Here is a 22,493-nt window from a genome sequence, read left to right on the forward strand (position 1 = left end):
CTACAGTATGGTACTGGCACAAAAACAGAAATATAGATCAATGGAACAGTACAGAAAGCCCAGAGATAAACCCACCCACATATGGTCACCTAATGTATGACAAAGGAGGCAAGAGTATACAGTGGAGAAAAGACAGCATCTTCAAAAAGTGGTGCTGGGAAAACTGGACAGCTACATGTAAAAGAATGAAATTAGAACACTCCCTAACACCATACGCAAAAATAAACTCAAAATGGATTAAAGACCTAAATGTAAGGCCAGACACTATCAAACTCTTAGAGGAGAACATAGGCAGAACACTCTATGACATAAATCACAGCAAGATCCTTTTTGACCCACCTCCTAGAGAAATGGAAATAAAGACAAAAATGAACAAATGGGACCTAATGAAACTTAAAAGCTTTTGCACAGTAAAGGAAACCATAAACAAGACGAAAAGACAACCCTCAGAATGGGAGAAAATATTTGCAAATGAAGCAACTGACAAAGGATTAATCTCTAAAATTTACAAGTAGCTCATGCAGCTCGATATCAAAAAACAAACAACCCAATCCAAAAATGGGCAGAAGACCTAAATAGACATTTCTCCAAAGAAGATACACAGATTGCCAACAAACACATGAAAGGATGCTCAACATCACTAATCATTAGAGAAATGCAAATCAAAACTACAATGAGGTATCACTTCACACCCGTCAGAATGGCCATCATCAAAAAATCTACAAAGAATAAATGCTGGAGAGGGTGTGGAGAAAAGGGAACCTCTTGCACTGTTGGTAGGAATGTAAACTGATACAACCACTATGGAGAACAGTATGTAGTTTCCTCAAAAAACTAAAAATATAACTACCGTATGAGCCAGCAATCCCACTACTGGGCATATACCCTGAGAAAACCATAATTCAAACAGAGTCATGTACCACAATGCTCATTGTAGCACTGTTTACAATAGCCAGGACATGGAAGCAATCTAAATGCCCATCAGCAGACAAATGGATAAATAAGATGTGGTACATATATGCAATGGAATATTACTGAGCCATAAAAAGGAACAAAATTGGGTAATTTGTAGAGATGTAGATGTATCTAGAGACTGTCATACAGAGCGAAGTAAGTCAGAAAGAGAAAAACAAATACTGTATGCTAATACATATATATGGAATCTTAAAAAAAAGAGAGTTCTGAAGAGCCTAGGGGTAGGACAGGAGTAAAGATGCAGACGTAGAGAATGGACTTGAGGACATGGGAATGGCGAAGGGTAGGCTCTGACGAAGTGAGAGAGGGGCACTGACATATATACACTACCAAATGTAAAATAGATGGTGGGAAGCAGCCGCATAGCACAGGGAAATCAGCTCTGTGCTTTGTGACCACCTAGAGGGGCGGGATAGGGAGGGTGGGAGGGAGAAGCAAGAGGGAGGGGATATGGGGATATATGTATATGTATAGCTGATTCACTTTGTTATACAGCAGCAACTAACACAACAATGTAAAGCAATTATACCTCAAAAAAAGATGTTAAAAAAATAAGCTGACAAAGAGAGATGCCTTTTTTACAAAACCGCGTAATCAAGACAAACGGACCCTTTGTCCTATGAGCTTTTCAAAACGAAACAGAAAAAAATCAACAGGTGGGGAAAAAAAATGCACTCCTGATTTCTGGAATGTGGCCTCTTGGAGTTGAGCCAAGACGTGGAAGCTTTGTGTCATCTATTCTCACCAAACCCTCTCAAAGCAGAGAGAGGAATGTGAGGGCATTTAAGGTGAGACAATTGGTCAGAAAGAAAGAAAATTGCTGGTTGTGAGGTGAATTGCTTCCCTGCTTGAAATAAATAATTGCAAGCCAAATGAGAAGCCCGGAGGATTTTCAGGTGGCTGTGCTGCTCAAACCAGGTTCTGCGGGGGAATATTTGGAAACATCTCAGAAAACGTGGGACACCTGCCTGAAGTGTCCTATTTCTAAAAGGCTTGGAGCAAAAATAAACACACTATTTTTACATTGAAACAAACATGATGAAGCATGGCATTAGAGGGCAAATCCTTGCTGATGGTAAAGTCAAGATAAAAGAGTGCAGAGGTGTTTTGTGTTTCTGGATGATTGTGTCGGACAGGTTCCTGCCACAGCGTTCCCAGAGCTGCCCACACTCCCAGGGGTGCAAGCCCACATCTCCTGCATTAGCACCTCTGCAGTGGGCAAGCCCAAGTCTGCTGCATTAAGAACTCTCCAGTGACAAGTTCACACCTGCTGCATTAAGTGCTCTCCAGTGGACAAGTTCAAGCAGCAGCGTTTAGAGAATCACATGGCATGGGCATGAAATTAGGGTCAAGGACTTGACTTCAAGTTCTGGCTCTGCCACTGACTTGCCAGGTGACCTTGGGGCCATCGGTTCCCCTCTCTGGGCCTCAGTGACGTAATCTAGAATGAACTCTGGTAGCTGAGGTTTCCACCAGCTCTAAAAATCTGCTCTGGCTCCTTTTTGTTCTCCCCTTAGAGCTACTACCATGAATGTCCTCTTTAGGCTTCCAGACCTCACATGCCACATGTAGCTCTATCGTCTACTAATTAAACAACATCATAGTATAGGAGACTGAGAAATAATGGCATAGGGCAGAAACACTGGCCCTCCTGGCTGGTGGGGTCAGCCCATGTATATCACGTGTGGACTTACCCAGCTACCTCTGCCACAAGCTCCCAGCAATGGTGTGTACCACTCTGATAGGCAAATGATTTATTATTTATAATTATTCTCCCTACTGCACCCAAAGGTGTTCATATCCTGTTCCCTGGAACCCGTGAATATGTTAGCTTACATGGCAAAAGGGACTTTGCAGATGTGATTAAATTCAGGACCTTGAGATGACTAGGTTATCCTGGATTCTCCAGGCAGGTCCAGTGTAATCACAGGAGTCCTTGTAAGCAAAAGAGGGAGGAGGGGAGCCAGAGTCAGAGAAAGGAGGCGAGATAATGAAAGCAGAGACTGGAGTGATGCAGTTGCTGGCACTGAGGATGGATGGGGCCATGAGCCAAGGAGTGTAGGTGTCCCTAGAAGGTGGAAAAGGCAAGAAAACGGACTATTCCCTAGAGCCTCCAGAAAGACCACAGCCCAGCCAACATGTTGATTTCAGCCCATTTTGGACTCATGCCCTGCAGAACTGTCTGAAAATAGATTTAAGTCACTAAGTTCATGGCAATTTGCTATGCAGCAATAGGAAACTAACAAAAACACTAATATTATTAATTTATTATTATGATTTGAGTCAGATTTTAACATGACAAAGAGAAGATAAGGTGCTCAGAAGAAATGGATTCTAGTCCTAGCCTTTCTGCTTACTAGCTCACTGGCCTGAGAAAAGCCTCTTTTGCACACTCTGAACTTCTGTCCCCTAATATATAAAGTAGAGATAATGATATCTACCTAACAATATTCAGGTACTAAACAGGTGTGTGTGTCTATGTGTTTCTATGTCTGTGTGTGTGTCTCTATGTCTGTCTGTCTCTGTGTGTCTCTGTGTCCGTGTGGGTGTTTCCCTTCAATAACACAACTCTCTTGGACTCAGAGCTCTACCCGCATTTGCATGTGAGGACATGGAGCCTCGGGGGGTACCTTGCCAAGGTCTCACAGTTCAGATGTGTCTGGGCCAAGGTGGGAGCCAGGTGTGCCTGGCTCCACACTTTTCCTAGATTGCTTGGCTTAGAGGAACCAGAGGGATAATGTGGGTGAGGGCTTTTCTCTTTCCGTTTTTCCTGTGCAGTGATCACTCATTACTTATATTTAAATGGACTCATTTTTTAAAAAGTTAAATAAATAGATTTGAGAAGCAAATAAAACACATCCTGGCCTGTAAGGCAGGCCCTAAATGGTCTTCCCACCACCCCGTTCCCTCTCTGAACCACCACCATGTGGCCTCAGGGACCACCCCATGTGAAACTCCAACTCTCCCCACCCCAGGCATTCCTGTCCTCCCTCCCTGTTTGATGTTTCCCTAGAGCTCTTATCACCATCTAGCAGGCAGCACATTCTTCATGCTTATGCTCAGCCTCCCTCCAGTACCTCCCTCCCCAAGATGCAACTACACAACAGCAAGGCTTTTTTACCTGTTCCATTCATTGCCATTGCCTTGGCTTCTAACAACGACGACCTCTCAGTATACACTCAGTCAATATTTGTTGAATGGAGAACAAATGGAAAATGAGGATCCTTTGCCATAAAGAAATGGTTATATATATATGGGGGGGGGGAGGAAGAGAGAGTTCTGCTTTTAGAATAAAATGGTTAGAAAAAGCATCTGTTTAAAGGTATCAGACAGCTACCGAGGCAGGGAGGACTTATAGGACCACAATCTGGGAAAGGAGTGAAACCCAGAGAGGTAAGCCCTGCATTTGGGGCAAATTTTCCTCTAGAGGTATCTCCCAATTCCAGAATGATGGCTGAGAATCTGAGACGCTTAGTAGACCTTTCAACAGATTCATGGGGCTGAGGAGAAGGAATTGGAGTTGAACTCCTGCCAAGTAGGAAGGTCGCTAGTCACCACAGGGCTACACCATAGGAGCAAGAATGAATCATAAATAGATCAGACCTTCAAATCACTTCAATCACCAACTGATTTGTGGTAAGCTGGGATTGCTAATGCCTCTAGCCTTTCACCCTGCCAGATGCATATATCCAGAACCTCAAATTATTTTTACAGTTTTCATATACACTCATATTCAATCAAAAGTAGCCAAACATACAAGGAGAAAACCAAGAGAAATAACATAAAAAATAAACTGATAGTGATTCTGAAAATAGTAGTATTAGACACAGCCATTAAATAATCATGCTTAATATGTTCAGATAATCGAGAGATAATGTCAAGAATTTTGGCAAAGAAATGGAAGCTATATTTTGACTTACCAAATTGAAATTCTGGGACTAAAAAATGCAAAAACTGAAAAATGCCAAAAATGCAAGAACTTAATGAATGGTTTTACCAGCAGATAGCATGCACCCAAAGCAAGAATCAGGGAACTAAAGCATCAAAGATCAGAAGAAAGCATCCAGGTTGAAGCATGAAAACACAGAAAAGAGGGTAAGAAATGTCTGGGAAATTGTAAAGATGTTTAACGTACATTAATTAGAGAATCAGAAAGAGAGGAGACAGAGGATGGAGAAAAAGCAGTTTTTGGAAGATAATGGCCAACATTTTTTTTTTTCTGATGAAAAGCCACAAGTCCAAGAAGCACTATGGATCCCTAGTAAGATAAAAACAAAGAAAACCACAACTTTGCACAGCTTAGTAAAACTTCTGACAACCAAGGGCAAACAGAAAGTTATTCTGAAAAACAATCAGGATAAAAAGATATGTTACCTTCAAATAAGTAAGAATAAAATGGAAAGCTGGCTTTTCAACAAAAACAAATTCAAGACAAAAAAACAGCAAAATGATATTTTCAAAGAGCCAAAAGAAAATAACTGCCAACCTAGAATTCTCCAACCAGTGAAAATATCTTTCAAAAATAAAGGTGAAATGAAAACACCTTTTCAGTCAAACAAAAGCTAATAAAATTTATCCCTAGCACACTTGCACGAATTACGGAAATATAAGTAGAAAATCCTCACATGTTTGGAAATTAAGATGTAAGTGATGTGTACTTCTAAGTAACCAGGGGACAAAAAAGAAATCACAATGGAAATTTTAAAGTAGTTTGAATTAAATGATTATGAAAATACCACATAAGGCATATCACATTTTTTCAGATACAGCTAAAGCCATGTTTAGAGTAAAATTTATAACCTCAAATGCATATAGTCTAAAACATGAAAGACTGAAAATCAATGATCTAATATTCCATCTCAAAGAAGTTAGAAAAAGAATTTTCATTAGAGAACATCAGCAAGGACAAGTGAGTTCTAGAAAAGATTAATAAAATTGATAAACCCCTTGCAAGACTGTTTATAAAAAGAGAGAAAAGGAATTGATAACTAATGCTATTGGAGTGGCCAAAAAGTTTGTTTGTGTTTTTCTGTAAGATCGGAATGGATAGAGCCTGAAGCATTAAAAACATAAGAATATATCATGAAAATGTTTATAAAATATATTTGAAAACTTTAGATAAATGTACAAATGCCAAGAAAGAAAAAAACTTACCAATACTGACTTAAGAAAAAATAGAGTTTCTGTATAGTCCTATTCTATTAAATAAGTTGAACATGTAATTTAAAACCTTTTAACAAAGGAAATGCAAGGCCCATATGGCTTCTTTAAGAAAGAATAACACTAACACCATTCAATCATTTCCAGAGGGGACACTCCCCAACTCATTTTACAAAATGAATGGATCCTTGATTGTATATCCTAATAGGAGCTTTACAAGAAAGGAAAATTACAGGCCAATATCATAACAAAACAATAATTTTGCAGTCATATATGTATACATTTTCAGTTTTCCATACATGTGCACCAAAAGACTTGTACAAGAATATTTATGGGGCACTATTAGTATTTTTAAAATTTATTTTATTGAAGCATAGTTGATTTCCAATGTTGTATTAGTTTCCAGTGTACAGCAAAGCAATTCAGTTATGCATATATCTAATAGTTTGTATCTGCTAATCCCAAACTACCAATCCATCCCTCCCCAACCCTGCTTTGGCAACCACAAGTCTGTTCCTTATGTCTGTGAGTCAATTTCTGTTTCATAAACAAGTTCATTTGTGTCATATCTTAGATTCCATATGTAAGTGATATCATATGGTATTTGTCCTTCTCTTTCTGACTTACTTCACTTCGTATGATAGTCTCTAGTTGCATCCATGTTGCTGCAAATGGCATTATTTTGTTCTTTTTTTATGGCTGAGTAGTGTTCCACTGTATATATGTACCACATCTTCTTTATCCATTCATCTGTCGATGGACATTTAGGTTGCTTCCATGTCTTGGCTATTGGAAATAGGGTCACTATTAGTGTTAACCCCAAACTGTCCATCAATAGTAGGGCGGATAAATTGTGGAATACTTACACATTGGAATACTACACAGCAACGAAAACAGACAAATTAGAGCTACATGCTACAACACTGATGCGTTTCACAAACGTAATATCAGCAAAAGAGTCAAGAAGTAAAAGAAGTACATATTCTCTGATTCCATCTGCTAATCTTTGGTGATTGCAGTTAGGCTGGTGGTGATCTTTGGGAAGGAGGGGAAGGATAGTGATTCTGAGAGAGCACAGGATGGGGGCTTTCTGGGGTGTTGGTCTTGTAAGTTGATTCTTGACCCGGGTGGAGGTTACACAGGTGTATACATTTTGTGATGATTCATCAAACTGCACACATATTATTTGTGCAATTTAAAAATGTGTGTCATACTTTAATCTTCAAATTTAAGTTTATATTCAGTGAAATGCTTAGTTTTGGACTGGGCTCAAATTTTTCTGCAACCCCACAGAAAAATGCAAATATCCAGTTTTCCCTAGAGTATTTCCTGCAACATCTTTAGAGAATATTTTCCCTCAATCCCTTCTGCTTTGTATGGGCTACAATGCTACTTCTGGAATTGGACTCTAGGAGGAATCTGGAAGTCAGGCTAGCTCTGTGTGAGGGAGCCTATCCCCAGTTGCTCCTTGCGCTCCATCAGGCCACGTACCCTGAGGAAGCGGAAGGCTGTAAAGTGGTCCTGGAAGTTGTGAAGTGCTCGGTAGATTGGAACTGTTGTTGATGTTTTAGATGAGAGGCACTCTGCCCTCTGCACACTTCTTGGAGTCTGCAGCCCCTGTAGGACTAGCCTTTGAGGCCCGTTCCCATAGACCACAATTATAACCTCACCAGCCTGCTGGTCTGCAACTCCCAACCACTGGCGACCCCAGCAACCTCACCTTTTCCGCAGCCTTGGTTAAATAACTAACGGTAGAGTGGAAGTGCCTCGGAGACCCAATAAACTTTGATCAAGCACGTGTGCTGGGTCTGGTGCTGTTCTCCGAAGGAAATTTTCTGTGGCTGGAAGTGGGGAAACAATGTACAAATACAGGTGATCCTTGAACAACGTGGTGGTTAGCGGTGCCGACCCTCAGTGCAGTCAAAAATTCACGCGCAACTTTACAGTCGACCCTCCATACGTGTGGATCTGCATGTGCGGATTCAATATCGGATTGTGTGGCACTGTCATACGTATTTAGTGAAAAAAAATCTGAGTATAAGTGGACCTGCATGGTTCAAAGCCATGCCGTTCAAGGGTCCACTGTAAATACCGAACAAGATACTTTCAAAAAGCACCAAGTGCCACGAGGAACGTAAGACAGGATGGAAAGATAAGGGATGATGGGGAGGGATTGATTTTGACAGGTGAAGGCCTCCATGAGGAGGTAGGGCAGTTTCCTATGGCTGCTGTCACCAAAAATCACAACTGGGGGGCTGAAAACAACAGAAATTATGCTCTCAGAAGCCTCTCCTGGCTTCTGGTGCTACCTGGAAGCCTTGGCATTCCCTGGCTTGTGGCAGCATCACTCCAATCTCTGTCTCCATCTTGACACGCCCCTCTTCCCTCTGCGTCTCCCTGTGTCTTATCATCTTATAAGGACACCAGTCATCGGGTTTAGGGCCCACCCTAATCCAGTGTGACCTCACCTTAACCTGATTCCATCTGCAAAGGACCCATTGGGTCACATTAGTTCCCGTTAGCGGGAGGTAGTGAGGCTGAGCTGAGACGGGAAGGACAGTGGGGCGTCAGCCTGTGCAGCTGTGGGGACAGAGGACTCGGGATAAACAGAACAGCAAAGGCTGATATCCCACGATCAGAATGAGCCTGGAGTGTCCAGTAAATTGTAAGGCTGGGGCACCTGGGGTGGGAAAGAATGGCAGGATATGGGGTCACAGGTCAAGAGGGGCCACTCAGGTGTGTGGGATGCTTGGTGCAGCAACACGAGCCCGGGGTAATCAACCATCCTCATTTGCCCGGAACTCAGGGGCTTCCCGGGACACAGAATTTTCAGTGCTAAAGCCGGGATGGTCCCTGGCAAACTGGGATGAGTTGGTCATCCTTCAGCCGGCTGCCTCCTCATGGCTCACCACTGATTTAGCCAGCAGCATCTCATTTTTCCCCAAAATTTCACAATGGGCAAGGAAGAAGAGTCTCCATTAATTGACAGCGTCTTGTGAGCCTTTCACTCTGCTAAGCGTTCTCCGGGGATTCAGCCTGCGCAGGCGCCCTGTGAAGGAGGCGTTCTTACTGTGCCAACCGTATGCCACGTCCATTACCACGACCCATGCCTCCTTTTTCCTACCAGCCATATCATTTCCTTAATAGCTTTTCGTGAGATGATGATGATAATTATCCCCAGAGGGTAGGGGGCGTGTCAGGGTGAGGACCTAACAGTTTTCCAAGTGTCCATCAAGTGACCAAAAGTGAGCCAGGTGTTTTATATGTAGTAATTTTATTCCCACCGCAACAGGAATAGACAGCAATTATGACCCTTCTTTCATAGATGGGTAGGTAGAGGCTAGGAGAAGCTAACTGACTTGATCAAGGTCACCTAGTGAGGAAAGCAGGGCTCTGGGACTTGAATCCTGCACCTTCCTCTCTATTCCACTGCCCACTAAGCAACAATGTGCCACATTGATCCGTGGCCACTTAATTTTTCAATGAGGCCAGATGCTCTCAATATGTGCATTTGGGATAAAAATTCAGACAGCATCTGGTTTATGTTGCAACTTTGGAGAGAATTCCTGTCTCTTTGCACCTTAAACGGCTTTCCCTTGTGTGCTGAACCAGAAAAAGTTATCCTGGGCTGAGAGGCAATGAATGAGATGCTCAGCTTATAAATTGGGCAGCACATTCCCTTCACTATTTCTGTTTAGGAAGGGCTTCCCTGAATGCTAGAAACTGGGGTGAATCCAGCTTAAGATGAAACACATCGATTGGTGCCTAAAGTGTGTCGGGAACTGTGCTCTAACCTCTAGGCATCAGGAGGCCAGGGCAGGAAAGAAATTTTTGACTGCCCAAACAATCTGGTGAAAAATTAGAAGACGGTAATAGTTAGTGCTAGTAATGCTGACTTGTACAGCTTTACCTTGAGTGAAGCACTGAGCAAATCTCAATTAACTCTCATAGCAATCCTATGAAGTCAGACTCAGTTCTTATCCCCAACTTGTGGATAGAGAAACTGAGGCTTAGAGAGGCTAACTCTCTCAGCCCAAGTCCTCAGCTTTTGTAAGTTGCAGGGATTTGACCCAGGAAGCAGTGTGACTCAGAGTGTAATAAGCAAGCCACGAATCTGCCTGGGATAAGTGCATTTGTAGACCTTCATGGGTCTATAAAGGGTCTTAAGAATAACCCTGCCCAGAAACGGGTAGAAAACAAAGTTTCTTGAACCTGACAAGGCCTCATGATATTTTTACTAACAGAACCTCTATGAGTGCAGTGTATTATGTTTTGTGAGACATATTTATAACTATTACTTTTTAAATAGAAATATCAGTCATAAGCCTTTGAACACATAAATTTATCTCAAAGGTTATGAGACCCTATGTGGGTGACGTAGTCCATAAAATGCTGTAAAATGGGTTTAACAGTGTCTGCCATAACCGAGTTCCATGATTTACCGAAGGAGGTGCCGTTAGCTGGTGGGAAAGTTCAAGTTCTAGAATCAGAGACCTAACCTACTGGGCAAATAATCTCTTGGAGCATTTTTGGATGTCACTTGGTGATTTGGGAAAGTTACTCAACCTCTCTGTGCCTCAGTTTTCTCATATTTAGAAGGGGGATAATGATAGTACATTTACTTCAGAGGGTTGTTATTAAAATAGATAAGTTAATATATGTAAAGAGAGGAGGAAGATCCCTGCTACTTGGTAGGCACTATGTGTGTTGGTTATTATTATCACCACCGTCACCATCACCACCAGTATCACTACCATCAGCTACTACCATTTCCTCTCCTATGAAATCCACCTCCCAGCCATATTCTATGGAGTAAATGATAAAGTGCATGTTAAAATGTTGGCAATTTGTGCAGAGTGCTGGGAATGGTGTTGTGGCTACAGCACTATCTTTGTCAAGCACAGAACAGAGGGAGGTGCCATGACTGGAGTCTTCCTTGAAGAAGACAGCTCTCTCACTGCTGCCATGCTTCCTTCATAGGCATCGCCCTCAGTGTGCTCCCCATGTACCTGAGCGAGATCTCACCCAAGGAGATCCGCGGCTCTCTGGGGCAGGTGACCGCCATCTTCATCTGCATTGGCGTGTTCACGGGGCAGCTGCTGGGCCTCCCTGAGCTGCTGGGAAAGGTAAGTGTGGCTCCCCAGCCAACCACGTCCGTTCTCACTTCATGTCACCATCTCTGCTCCCCGTGTCCCTTGCCAGACGAAGGGTAGTCAGAGGTGAGCCCTTCCTCTAAAAGCTTGTCCCTATGTCCTAGAATTCTTGAGCATTCAAGCCTTTTGCTTATTATTGGACAAAAGTTATTGTTGAGTTTCTTTGATTGGGTTTGATTTTTTTTTTTTAGAAAATAAAAAATATACAAAAAATTCAAACCTTACAGAATGTTCGAATCCATCCACCCAATAGCTACTGTTAACAGCTCAATAATTTTCATTTAGGCTTTTTTCTTTGCTTATCTAAACTTATATACACATAGTTTTGTTTTTTAATGGAATCATGCCATATACATTGTTCTGTTACTTGCCGTCTTCATTTAATATATTTTGGGCATCTTTCCAAGATGTTTGGCTTAGCTCTACCTCACTCTTGAGCCTTTCTTTCCCACATTAATATGTAATCGCACAGTCTTCTGTTGTTGGCTTTCTGTTTTGGAAACAGGAAGGCCTGACTTTAAATCCCAGTACAGGCATGTACTTGCTGTGTGGCCTTGGCAAGGAGGAACACCTCACCCACATTGGGGTGGGGATAGATGGAATCAAGGGAGGCTTCCCAGAAGAGGTGGCCTCTAAATTGAGCCCTGAAGGGTGAGCAGCAATTAGGCAGGTGATGAGGGGGCTTGGAGAGAAGACCCTGCAGAGAAAAGGAATAACTAAACAAAAGGCCCTGAGCTGTGAACAGGCCTGTAAAAGACGTAGGAGTGGCTTGGGGCCTGAGGGAAAAGCATGCTTGGGGCGCATGAGAGGTGAGGCAGCTGTTCGCTGAGCCATGGTAGACTTCCTCCTGGGGGAGTAGGGAGCCCTGGGTGACACTAGACCAGGGGAGTGACATGGCCAGATCTGAGTTAGAAGGCGGCTCTGGGAAGGTTGGGGGCAGGTGTGGGTAGGAGTGAGAGGGGTCAGAAGGGAGGACAGGAACCTGACGGAGACTTGCTATTGGTGCGCATAGTGAGGGAAGGATGAGGCGGGAACTGAGGCAGAGGCCCGCGGGACAGAGAGGAAGGGCAGATGGAATCCATAGGCTTTGCTGCCTGAGTGTCCAGTGAAAATGAGGGAAGAATGGTGAGGATGCCTCCCAGGGATATAGAGGCATCCCCTTCCCACTTACACAAGAAGACCAGGAGGGAGGAGATTAAACCATGACTGAAGGTCGAATGTCAAATGCCCACCACTTCTGGGCATTTGAAGAGAGCACAGCTGACCAACCCCCGCCCTGTGGGCTGCATCCCAGCAGGTGGAAGCTGGCAACAGAAACAAACTTAACAGATGCTCACATCAATGGTGCTCGTGTGAAGCACATATTTAATGCCATTCATACCCACACACTACTTTGTGAACAGCTCATATCTACAGGCATGGAAACAGGAGCTGAGAGAGGTGAGGGATAGAACTAACTAGTAAAAAAATGTTGGAGCTGAAATCAGAATCCGGGTCTGCCTGCTCGCAGACCCACACGTGGGGTGTGTCTTTTACAGCCATGAATGGGACCCTCTGGGTTCTCTGGGAATGTGACTATGACTCTGACTCCAGTCCCATCCAGTGGGTTCTTTCCCCACGTCAAGCAATTGCCCGACACCAGCTGGGTGTCCTACAATTCAGCTCAATTCTGACACTATCCACCTGGATGTAGTGTCGGATTCTACAGGTTAAGGGCTCAGTCCCACAAGACTGTCCCTGCTTCAGATGCTAATCTCAAGTCCAGTTACCTGAGCTTCTGACCTGTGGGCTATAAATTAAAGGTTCCCAGGACCCCTCTTTGGGTTCAATTAATTTGCAGGAGTGGCTCACAAAACCCAGGAAACCAGTTTTCTATAAAAGGGTGTAACTCAAGAACGGCCAAATGGAAGAGCTGCATAGGGCAAGGTGTGGAGAAAGGGTGCCGGGCTTCCATGCTTTAAAACGTGTTCACCAACAGGGAAGCTCTCCAAGTCCCATCCTTTTGGGTTTTAATGGAAGCTTCATTACACAGGCATGACTGATTGAACATTGGCCATTGGTGATTGAACTCAATCTCCAGCCCCACTCCCGTCCCCAGATTTCACGGGGGTGGGACCAAAAGTTTCAACCCTCTAATCAATTGGTTGGTTCACCTGGCAACCAGCCCCCATCCTTAGGTGTGGTCCAAAAGTCGCCTCATTGACATAAACTCAGGTGTGGTTGAAAGGGGTTTGTTATGAATACCAAAACATCTTTATTTCTCTTATCACTTAGGAAATTCCAAGGGTTTTAAGAGGAGCTTTGTGCCAGAACCAGGACAAGGACCAAATATAAATTTCTTATTATAAACCACAATAGCACAGTAAGCGCTTGGGTTAGAAAACAGTTCCCATTCTTTGTGCCAGCTACCTGAGCCTTACTAACCCTAGGGCTGGCTCCTGCCTCAATCAGCAAAGGTTTTACAAGCTGACGAATCAAGCATGGTGGCTGCATGATAATAGGATAATGGGAACTGGTTGACATTTATCACTTTAAAAACTTTTTTAAAAAATGTTGTACTATTTTTATTGTGGTAAAATGTACATAACATGGGATTTACATTTTAACCATTTTAGTGTATAATTCCATAGCATTATGTATGACATTTTATATTGCAGCTAACCCAGGTCACCTCAGAGACATCTGTTTCTGATCTTTTATTATTTACCCTTTGGGATTATTATGGCTACCATTTTAGTTTTGTTGTTGTTGTTCTGCAAAACGAAAAACAACTCACACTTACATTTTTGGTTATCACGTGCATGACAATTTCTATAATTAATGCTTGTTGGAAACAGTTTCCTTACCAAAGTGAGGTCCCATATTTTTTTCTTTTTTTTTTTGCGTTATGCTGGCCTCTCACTGCTGTGGCCTCTCCCGTTGCGGAGCACAGGCTCCGGACGCGCAGGCTCAGCGGCCATGGCTCACGGGCCCAGCGGCTCCGCGGCACGTGGGATCTTCCCGGACCGGGGCACGAACCCGTGTCACCTGCATCGGCAGGCGGACTCTCAACCACTGCGCCACCAGGGAAGCCCAAGGTCCCATATTAAAGAGACTCTTTTGCTTTTTGTTTTTAAAGATATTTAAAAAGTATAAAAGTAACCATTTTTGTGTGACAATATAACAATTACAGCCTCAGCTGTTTAAACATAAATAATATTTTTAAATCGATGAATAGAACTGTGCTCCATGGGTAAAAAGTAAATAAATATTTGCCTCAGTAGAACCTAAGCTTTTTTCTTTTGAGATACTTGTCAATTTCTCATCACTCAATAAAGTTCTCTTTGGTAAATCTAATATTAGATTCTTTCTGCTACTTGGGTCCTGTCTTAGTCCTGTGAGGGCTACTATAACAAATACCATAGACTAGTGGCTTATAAACAACAGAAATATATTTCTCACAGTTCTGGAGTCTGGAAGTCCAAGATCAAGGTGCGCGCATGGTCAGGTTCTGGCAAGAGCCCTCTCCCTGCTTTGTACACAGCCACCTTCTCGCTGTGTCTTCACATCATGGAGGGTGAGGTGATATCTCCCGTGTCTCTTCCTCTAAGGGCACTAATCCCATTCATGAGGGCTCCATTCTCATGACCTAATCACCTCCAAAGACCCCACTTCCTAATACTATATCCTTGGGGGTTATGATTTCAACATATGAATTGGAGGGGGACACATTCAGTCCATAGCAGATCTCAGGTCTTTCTTTTTTTTTTTTTTTTTTTTTTTTCCGGTACGCGGGCCTGTCACCGTTGTGGCCTCGCCCGTTGCGGAGCGCAGGCTCCGGACGCGCAGGCTCGGCGGCCATGGCTCACGGGCCCAGCCGCTCCGCGGCATGTGGGATCCTCCGGGACCGGGGCACGAACCCGCGTCCCCTGCATCGGCAGGCGGACTCCCAACCACCGCGCCAACCAGGGAAGTCCTCAGGTCTTTCTTGAACCTCTGTCTTCTCTCTTCCTTCACTCGTCCATTCATGCGTTCAGCACATTTGCTGATCACGGAGTTGGATGCTGGAGCTGCAGCTCTGATCGTGAATATTATCTTGCTCACAGTCTGCACGGACTGTGTGGCCTTGGGCAGGTCACCCCACCTCTGTGAGCCAGTGTCCTCCTGGGTTGCAAGCTGGCTGAAAAGTCCCAAATCCCCAAGCTCCACTCCAGCATGAGTTCCTCTAGGGAACATGTCCGGCAAACAATAACCCTGTGCAGCATGTCCCCAGGAAGGGCACCTTGTACGCATGCCTGTCCCATGCTGTTACTTCCGTTTGCTTCTGCATCTTTTCCCCGCAGTAGGTCGGGTCTTACTGATGTGTATGTACACTAAACCTAGAGGTTTCAAGTTTATTCACTCATGCAGCAAATATTTAGGAAGCTTCTGCTCCAGGATGGGTGTTGGGCTGGTGTCTGGTGATCATACACTGAGGATTTCTGAGTACCCTCTGCCCTTGGGGAGCTCATAGGAAGGACAATTAACCAATGATCAGTGTGATGGGGGAAAGGTAGGGCACTGTCCTAGAGTAGGGGGTCAGGGATTGGTTTTCTGGCAGAAATGACATGTAAACTCATGCCCTGAGGATGGATAGGATTTACCCAGGCCAGGCCTGGTGGGAAGAGAGAGAGGCAGAAGTGGAAAGTGTGTTCCAGGCAGAGGGAACAGTATAAGTGAAGGCCCTGGCATTTGTTCAGAGGCAGAAATCCCAGGGGGACTAGAGCGCCGAGAGGGAGAAGAAGGTGCCACTGGTAAGGTAAGGGCAGGAGGGCCACACCTGTGTTGTGAGTACAGTGAAGGGTGGGCAAATGAGGGGGCCTGGTGGAGATGATGGCAGCTGGGGACACATGCCCTGTCCAGTGAGGGTGGCTGCTACCACTGGATATTTCCCTGTCAGATACTCGACAATAGGTGATTTTCCAATTTTCAAGAGAAGTTAGAAATCCAGACTTTTATGTCACATTTCTTTATTTTTAAATATTGGAAACCAGTCGGCCTTTACGTGAACAAACAACCTCTCATCTGTGGGTTGGGTCCAGCCTGTGGGCCACTTTCCATACATTTTCATGGGGACTGTGCCTGCCTGTAGAGGTTTATCTTTATCCAGTAGTTGATGCTAAGGTAGGGAGCCCCGGAGGAGAAGCAGCCTTGCAAAGATGAGATGACAAGTTCACTGAAATGAATTGCCCAAGTCACAGAGTAACTTAGAGGCAGAGCTGATGTTCAAGAAGTTAGGTATCTGGATTCTCAGGCAGGGGTCCTCTCTCCTGGCAGCAACCGGGCTCATAAACATGACACTGGCCAAGGGGCACAGCACCCACGCCCACATTCTGACCCCAAGCCAGCTGAGAAGGTGTGCCATTGGTACCCCTAGGTTATTTTTTCCCATCCCGTTGGATTTATTTCAGATAGCCTTGGGCCTGGCTATGAGGATGTGGGAGTAACTCAAGGAATGTCTTTTTTTTTTTCAAATTCATGCTAAGGGAAAATGGATTTGGGGCTTCTGGTCCAGGAAAGAATGTTAAATGGGAAATTTTCTTTCATCTCTTTGGGGATTTGTGATACTCCAGCCAAGTGAGATCCACAGTTATTTCACTAAGTGTCAGCATTTCATTTTCTCTGTTTTAATTGTATTTCATTTATCTTCAAAGACAGAGACAACTGAGCTTCTAAAATGAATAACTAAATAAAGAGAGAAAAGCTGTGCTTCAATGCAGCCAATTGCTTTGAAATCCAGAGGCTGGAGCAAGTAGCAAGAAGGCTTTTAGAACAGATGCCAGAAGGCAAGAGAGAGAATTAATGCTGGTGCCTTGAGTTTAATCAAAGACACATTGTAAAACACTGTGGGGTTGAAAATTTATGTGACATTTTGTATTGCCAAAGAATATTTCAAAAAACATATTAATTAGCTATTTCTCCTACAATGACAAAGAAGAAAGGAATTGAGATTAAAATTGTAGGCAGAAGTGTGAGAAAACTTGGGAAGAGCTTGAGGCCATAAGTGAAAGGTTTCATGTGCCTGGGAGAGCATCCATTCCAGATGAGGATCAGGCCAAGAAAGAATTGGAGCTCAGAGTTCATCAGTGCATTACACACTACTTACGTCCAGTTGGTTCTTTTGTACAGATATTTAGTGCTCAGCTTGGTACACTTGGGAAATATGAAAAAGGAAGTAAAGCCACTTGAAATTCTGCAGTGTTAAGAAAGGCAGACACTTTGAGTATTTTGGTCTATAACTTTCTTTATACATTTCTATATCTCTGTTATACAAGAGAGATAATACTGTGCTTAGCTTTGTGTTTTACTTTTAAAAAATCACCACTCTATCAAAGTCATTTCTCTATATCACTAGATTCTTTGTAAACACATTTTAAAAATAGCATAGATACATTTTCAGTGTTACATTATATTCTATCACAAAGGTGCACTGTAACTATTGCCCATTACAGAATGCCTTTGCTGTTCCTGAATTTTCACTAACATGAGCAATACTGAAACAAATATCTTTCTTAAAGGTCTTATCTCCTTTCTGTTATCTGGTTTGATTTTTTTTTTTTTTTTTTGGCTGTGCTGTGAGGCATGTGGGATCTTAGTTCCCTGACCAGGGATTGAACCTGCGCCATCTACAGTGGAAGCGTGGAGTCTTAACCACTGGACCGCCGGGGGGGTCCCCTGGTTGATTTTTATGATTATGTTGCGTCCATATCCATTGTACACTATCTGGAAGAAACTGGTAAATAAAAACATTAAAATGTCTATGTCTCACCATTTCTAGACAAACACCTTAACAGTTTTAAAAGCTTTATTCCTTTTTTTTTTTTTTTTTTTTTCGGTACGCAGGCCTCTCACTGCCATGGCCTCCCCCACTGCGGAGCACAGGCTCTGGGCACACAGGCCTAGCGGCCATGGCCCACGGGCCCAGCCGCTCCGCGGCACGCGGGATCCTCCCGGACCAGGGCACGAACCCACGTCCCCTGCATCGGCAGGCGGACCCCCAACCACTGCACCACCAGGGAAGCCCTCCATTATTTTTTAATCACATAAACTTACACACACACAAACACAACATTTGGTTCATTACATTTATAACTTTTTGTGTGCTGATTATTTTGCAACACTATATTGTGAAGAAGTCATTAAAATTATTTGCCATGATAATTTAAATAATTGTACATTATTCTATTTTTTGAGTTACCATAATTTGTTTCATTATTCTTTTATTTGCTGGACATTTGAATTGTGTTTATTATTGAAACACTGAATTTATAAACTTAGGATGAACAATCTTCCACATAAAACATTATTCAAATCTCTATTTGTGTGGTTTAGCATCCTAGAAATGAAAACAGTATGTCAAAGAATATAAATTTGAGGCTTTCATACATATCAAATTTTTCTCCAGAGGCTGCCTCAATTTGCTTCTGCACCACCAGTGTACAAGATGCCTTTGTCATCCATGAGCATTTAAATAACTCTTTGGTATTTGAAAGGCAAAAATGATATAACAATAGTATTGCCTTAGAATATTATTTTGTGTTTCTTTGCTTATTAGCAAGGTTGGATATTTCATAAATGCATTAGTTTCCTGTTGGTGCTGTAACAAATCACCACAAAAGAGATGGAAATTTATTCTTTCATATTCCTCGATGCCAGGAGTTCAAAACCAGTCTCACTGGGATGAAATCAAGGTGTCAGAAGGGCTGTGCCCTTCTGAGGAGGAGAATTCTGTTCTTTGTCTCTTCCAGCTCCTGCTGGCTGCTGGCGTTCCTCAGCTTGTGGCCACATTGCTCCAAGGTCTGCCTCTGTGGTCACATTGTCTCCTCCTCTTCTTTCTGTGGTCAAATTTCCCTTTGCCTCTGTCAGCTGAAAAAAAAATGCACAACCTAAAAGTTGAGCGTTATGTTTTATTTAGCCGACATTCTTAGGACTTCAAGCCCAGGAGACAGCATCTCAAATAACTCTGAGAAAACTGCTCCTCGGAGGTGAGGGGGGAGCTGCAATATATAGGAGTTCTTGCAACAAAGGGCAGGTAGTCGGAACGTAAAAAGATTATTGTTAATTAAAGAAAACCAGATAACTCAAGTTAAGGAATTTAGCGCTTTTCTATGTATGGTAAGATGTAAGACTCTGGGCGCAGAGCTTCCCTGGCTTCCCTGGTGGCGTAGTGGTTGAGAGTCCACCTGCCGATGCAGGGGACACGGGTTCCTGTCCCGGTCCGGGAAGATCCCACGTGCTGCGGAGCGGCTGGGCCCGTGAGCCATGGCCGCTCAGCCGGCACGTCCGGAGCCTGTGCTCCGCAACGGGAGAGGCCACAACAGTGAGAGGCCCGTGTACCGCAAAATAACAAAAAAGAGTGTGGGCTCACTGAAATCATTCCTTCGATCTGCACCTCAGCTCTCTGGGGCCAGTACCCTGTGTTTTCTCATCCTGAGTTTCCTCAAGCTGCAGTCGTGATGTCTGCTAGATGGCGGGCAGTCCTTGTTTCCGTCCTGCGTTCCCTTCTTGCTCACTGTCAGGAGTGCCTGCCATCTCAGAGGGCTGCAGCGTCCTTTGTTTACTGATACGGCAGGCAGCATTTTTAGTCTACCCCTCCCTCTTCTAAGAACACCTATGATTGCATTTAGGGCCCATCCAGATAATTCAGGATAATCTTCCCATCTGGAGATCTTTAACTGCAAACATCTTTTTTGCCACATAGGTTCCAGGGATTAGAATGTGGGTGTCTTCGAGGAGGCCACCACACTAAGTTAGTTAGTTTTCAAACATGTCTTCTGTAAATGGTCTATTCATATACTTTGCTTATGTGTCTATTGGGAAGTTAACGACTCTCTTAGTAACTTTACAGCCTATTTTGCTTTTAAGAATATTCACCCTCTGAGTCATTTGTAGAGATGTGGATGGATCTAGAGACTGTCATACAGAGCGAAGTAAGTCAGAAAGAGAAAAACAAATATTGTATATTAACACATATATGTGGAACCTAGAAAAATGGTACAGGTGAACTGGCTTGCAGGGCAGAAGTTGAGACACAGATGTAGAGAACAAATGTACGGACACCAAGGGGGGAAAGCAGTGGGGGTGTGGGTGTGTATGTGATGAATTGGGAGAGTGGGATTGACATGTATACACTAATATGTATAAAATGGATAACTAATAAGAACCTGATGTATTAAAAATAAATTAAATTTTAAAAAAGAATATTAACCCTTTGATATATTTGTGCAAATATTTATTTATTTATTTATTTTAGTCTGCGTTGGGTCTTTGTTGCTGCATGCGGGCTTTCTCTAGTTGCGGCGAGCGTGGGCTACTCTTCGTTGCAGTGTGCGGGCTTCTCATTGTGGTGGCTTCTCTTGTTGCGGAGCACGGGCTCTAGGTGCACGGGCTTCAGTAGTTGTGGCACGTGGGCTCACTAGTTGTGGCTCATGGACTCTAGAGCACAGGCTCAGTAGCTGTGGCTTGCAGGCTGTAGAGCACAGGCTCAGTAGTTGTGGTGCACGGGCTTAGTTGCTCTGCGGCATGTGGGATCTTCCCAGACCCAGGATTGAACCCGTGTCCCCTGCATTGGCAGGCGTACTCTCAACCACCGCTCCACCAGGGAAGTCCCACTGTGCAAATATTTTTATGGCTTGGGTTTTTTTATGTTTAATTTCCTTTTTATTTTCAATGTGTGTATTATAAAAATTTTTTTTTATGTAACAAAGTCTTGCTTTTCCTTTGAGCTTTCTTCCACTGGTTTTTAGCTTAGGAATGTCTTCTTCTCTTAGGAATACAATGAATTTTCATCTGTATTTATTTGCAGTTTGTCTATGGTATCAGTTTTTACATTTAATTCTTAAAATCTTTTGAGTTATTGTAGAATATGGTGTAAAGCATTTAAATTTATCTTTTTCCTGCCTCTCTTACCATTTTTTCCTAAACTATTCTTTAATCCAAACCTTTCACACATTGATATTTGAGGTTTCTTTTACCACACATTAAATTCACAATATATGTGAGTTTCTGCTTCTGGGCCATCCACTTTGTTCCTTTTATATTTCTATTCTAGTGCCCATACTTCATTGTTTTCATCATTGTAACTGTTATATGTTTACTACTGTCCCCACCAGTGTTCATTTTCAAAACTGTGCTGGAAGCATTCACTTGTATATTCTCCCATGGGAACTTTAAAACTGTTTCCTCATTTTTCAACACAAAAAGTCATTGAAATTCTGATTGGAATTGTGTTAAACTGATTCATTAGTTTGAACCCATTTAAGATTGTTTTTCATAATTCGTTATTTCCATTGAGAAACATATGCCTCCCTCTTCATCTAGATTGTCTTTTGTATCACTCAGCTGTTTTGATTGCTTCTGTATTTCTAACTAAGCAATAGGAACTAATTTTCTTATTAATTATAGTTATTTTCTTTCTTGTTGCTGCTACTGAAGGTTTCTTCCCTTATGTTTTTGGTTGTCAACAAAATATGGGAAAGCTACTGATTGTATACATTAATCTGGAACTCTCTTTTGCCTTCTTACACAGTTTTTGTCTGTTTATGTGTTGCTTATCTAGACAATTCAAATGAGTGATTACTGATAGCATCTGCAAAGACTGATAATTCTGTCCCCTCCTTTCTAATGGTTATATCCTTTCTTTCTTTTTACTGACATTCATGTCTTATTGCATCAGCCAGGATATGTTAATAATGTTGATTGCAGTGGAAATCTTTGTTTTTTCCTGATTTATTTGGAACATCTATTGTGTTTCACTATTAATTTAAGTATATTAATTCTTATCAATTTAAAATGGACTAGTACTTATCTTGGTAAGGAATTATGTATCTCATTTTAGTATTTATATCAGCAATGTGGAAAATATCTTCTAGTTTTTATTAGGCTACTGATACTTTTTTGTTACCTGACAATCAATTATTGGATATGTTATATTATTAGAATGCCTTGTATTAAACCATCCTCACATCCCTGGGATTTATCTTTATTGGTCACTGTGGAATATTCTTTTTATATGTTGTAAAATTTGATCCATTGGTTTCTTGTTTAGATTTATATACTTTTATCCAGAGATGAGATTTGTCTAGAGTTTTAATGCTTAATTTATATTTTAATCTCTTTTCATCTTTTACTCATTCTAGATGATACTATATAACATTAGTTAGTAATAAAAGTATCAAAAGACCTCAC

The 22,493-nt window shown here is 42.6% G+C and overlaps 1 protein-coding gene across 4 annotated transcripts in view; it reads left to right on the forward strand.

Moving 5' to 3' along the window:
* Positions 1–22,493, forward strand: part of SLC2A9 (solute carrier family 2 member 9) — a 213,318-nt gene that overhangs the window by 59,805 nt on the left and 131,020 nt on the right. For all 4 annotated transcript variants that reach the window (XM_067036383.1, XM_067036384.1, XM_067036386.1 and 1 more), the window contains one exon: positions 11,116–11,261. In XM_067036383.1, coding sequence (XP_066892484.1) covers positions 11,116–11,261 — 146 coding nt within the window. The remainder of the gene's footprint in view (positions 1–11,115; positions 11,262–22,493) is intronic.

The sequence above is a fragment of the Kogia breviceps genome, chromosome 6, assembly GCF_026419965.1.
Source record: "Kogia breviceps isolate mKogBre1 chromosome 6, mKogBre1 haplotype 1, whole genome shotgun sequence".
NCBI classification, from domain to species: Eukaryota; Metazoa; Chordata; class Mammalia; order Artiodactyla; family Physeteridae; genus Kogia; species Kogia breviceps.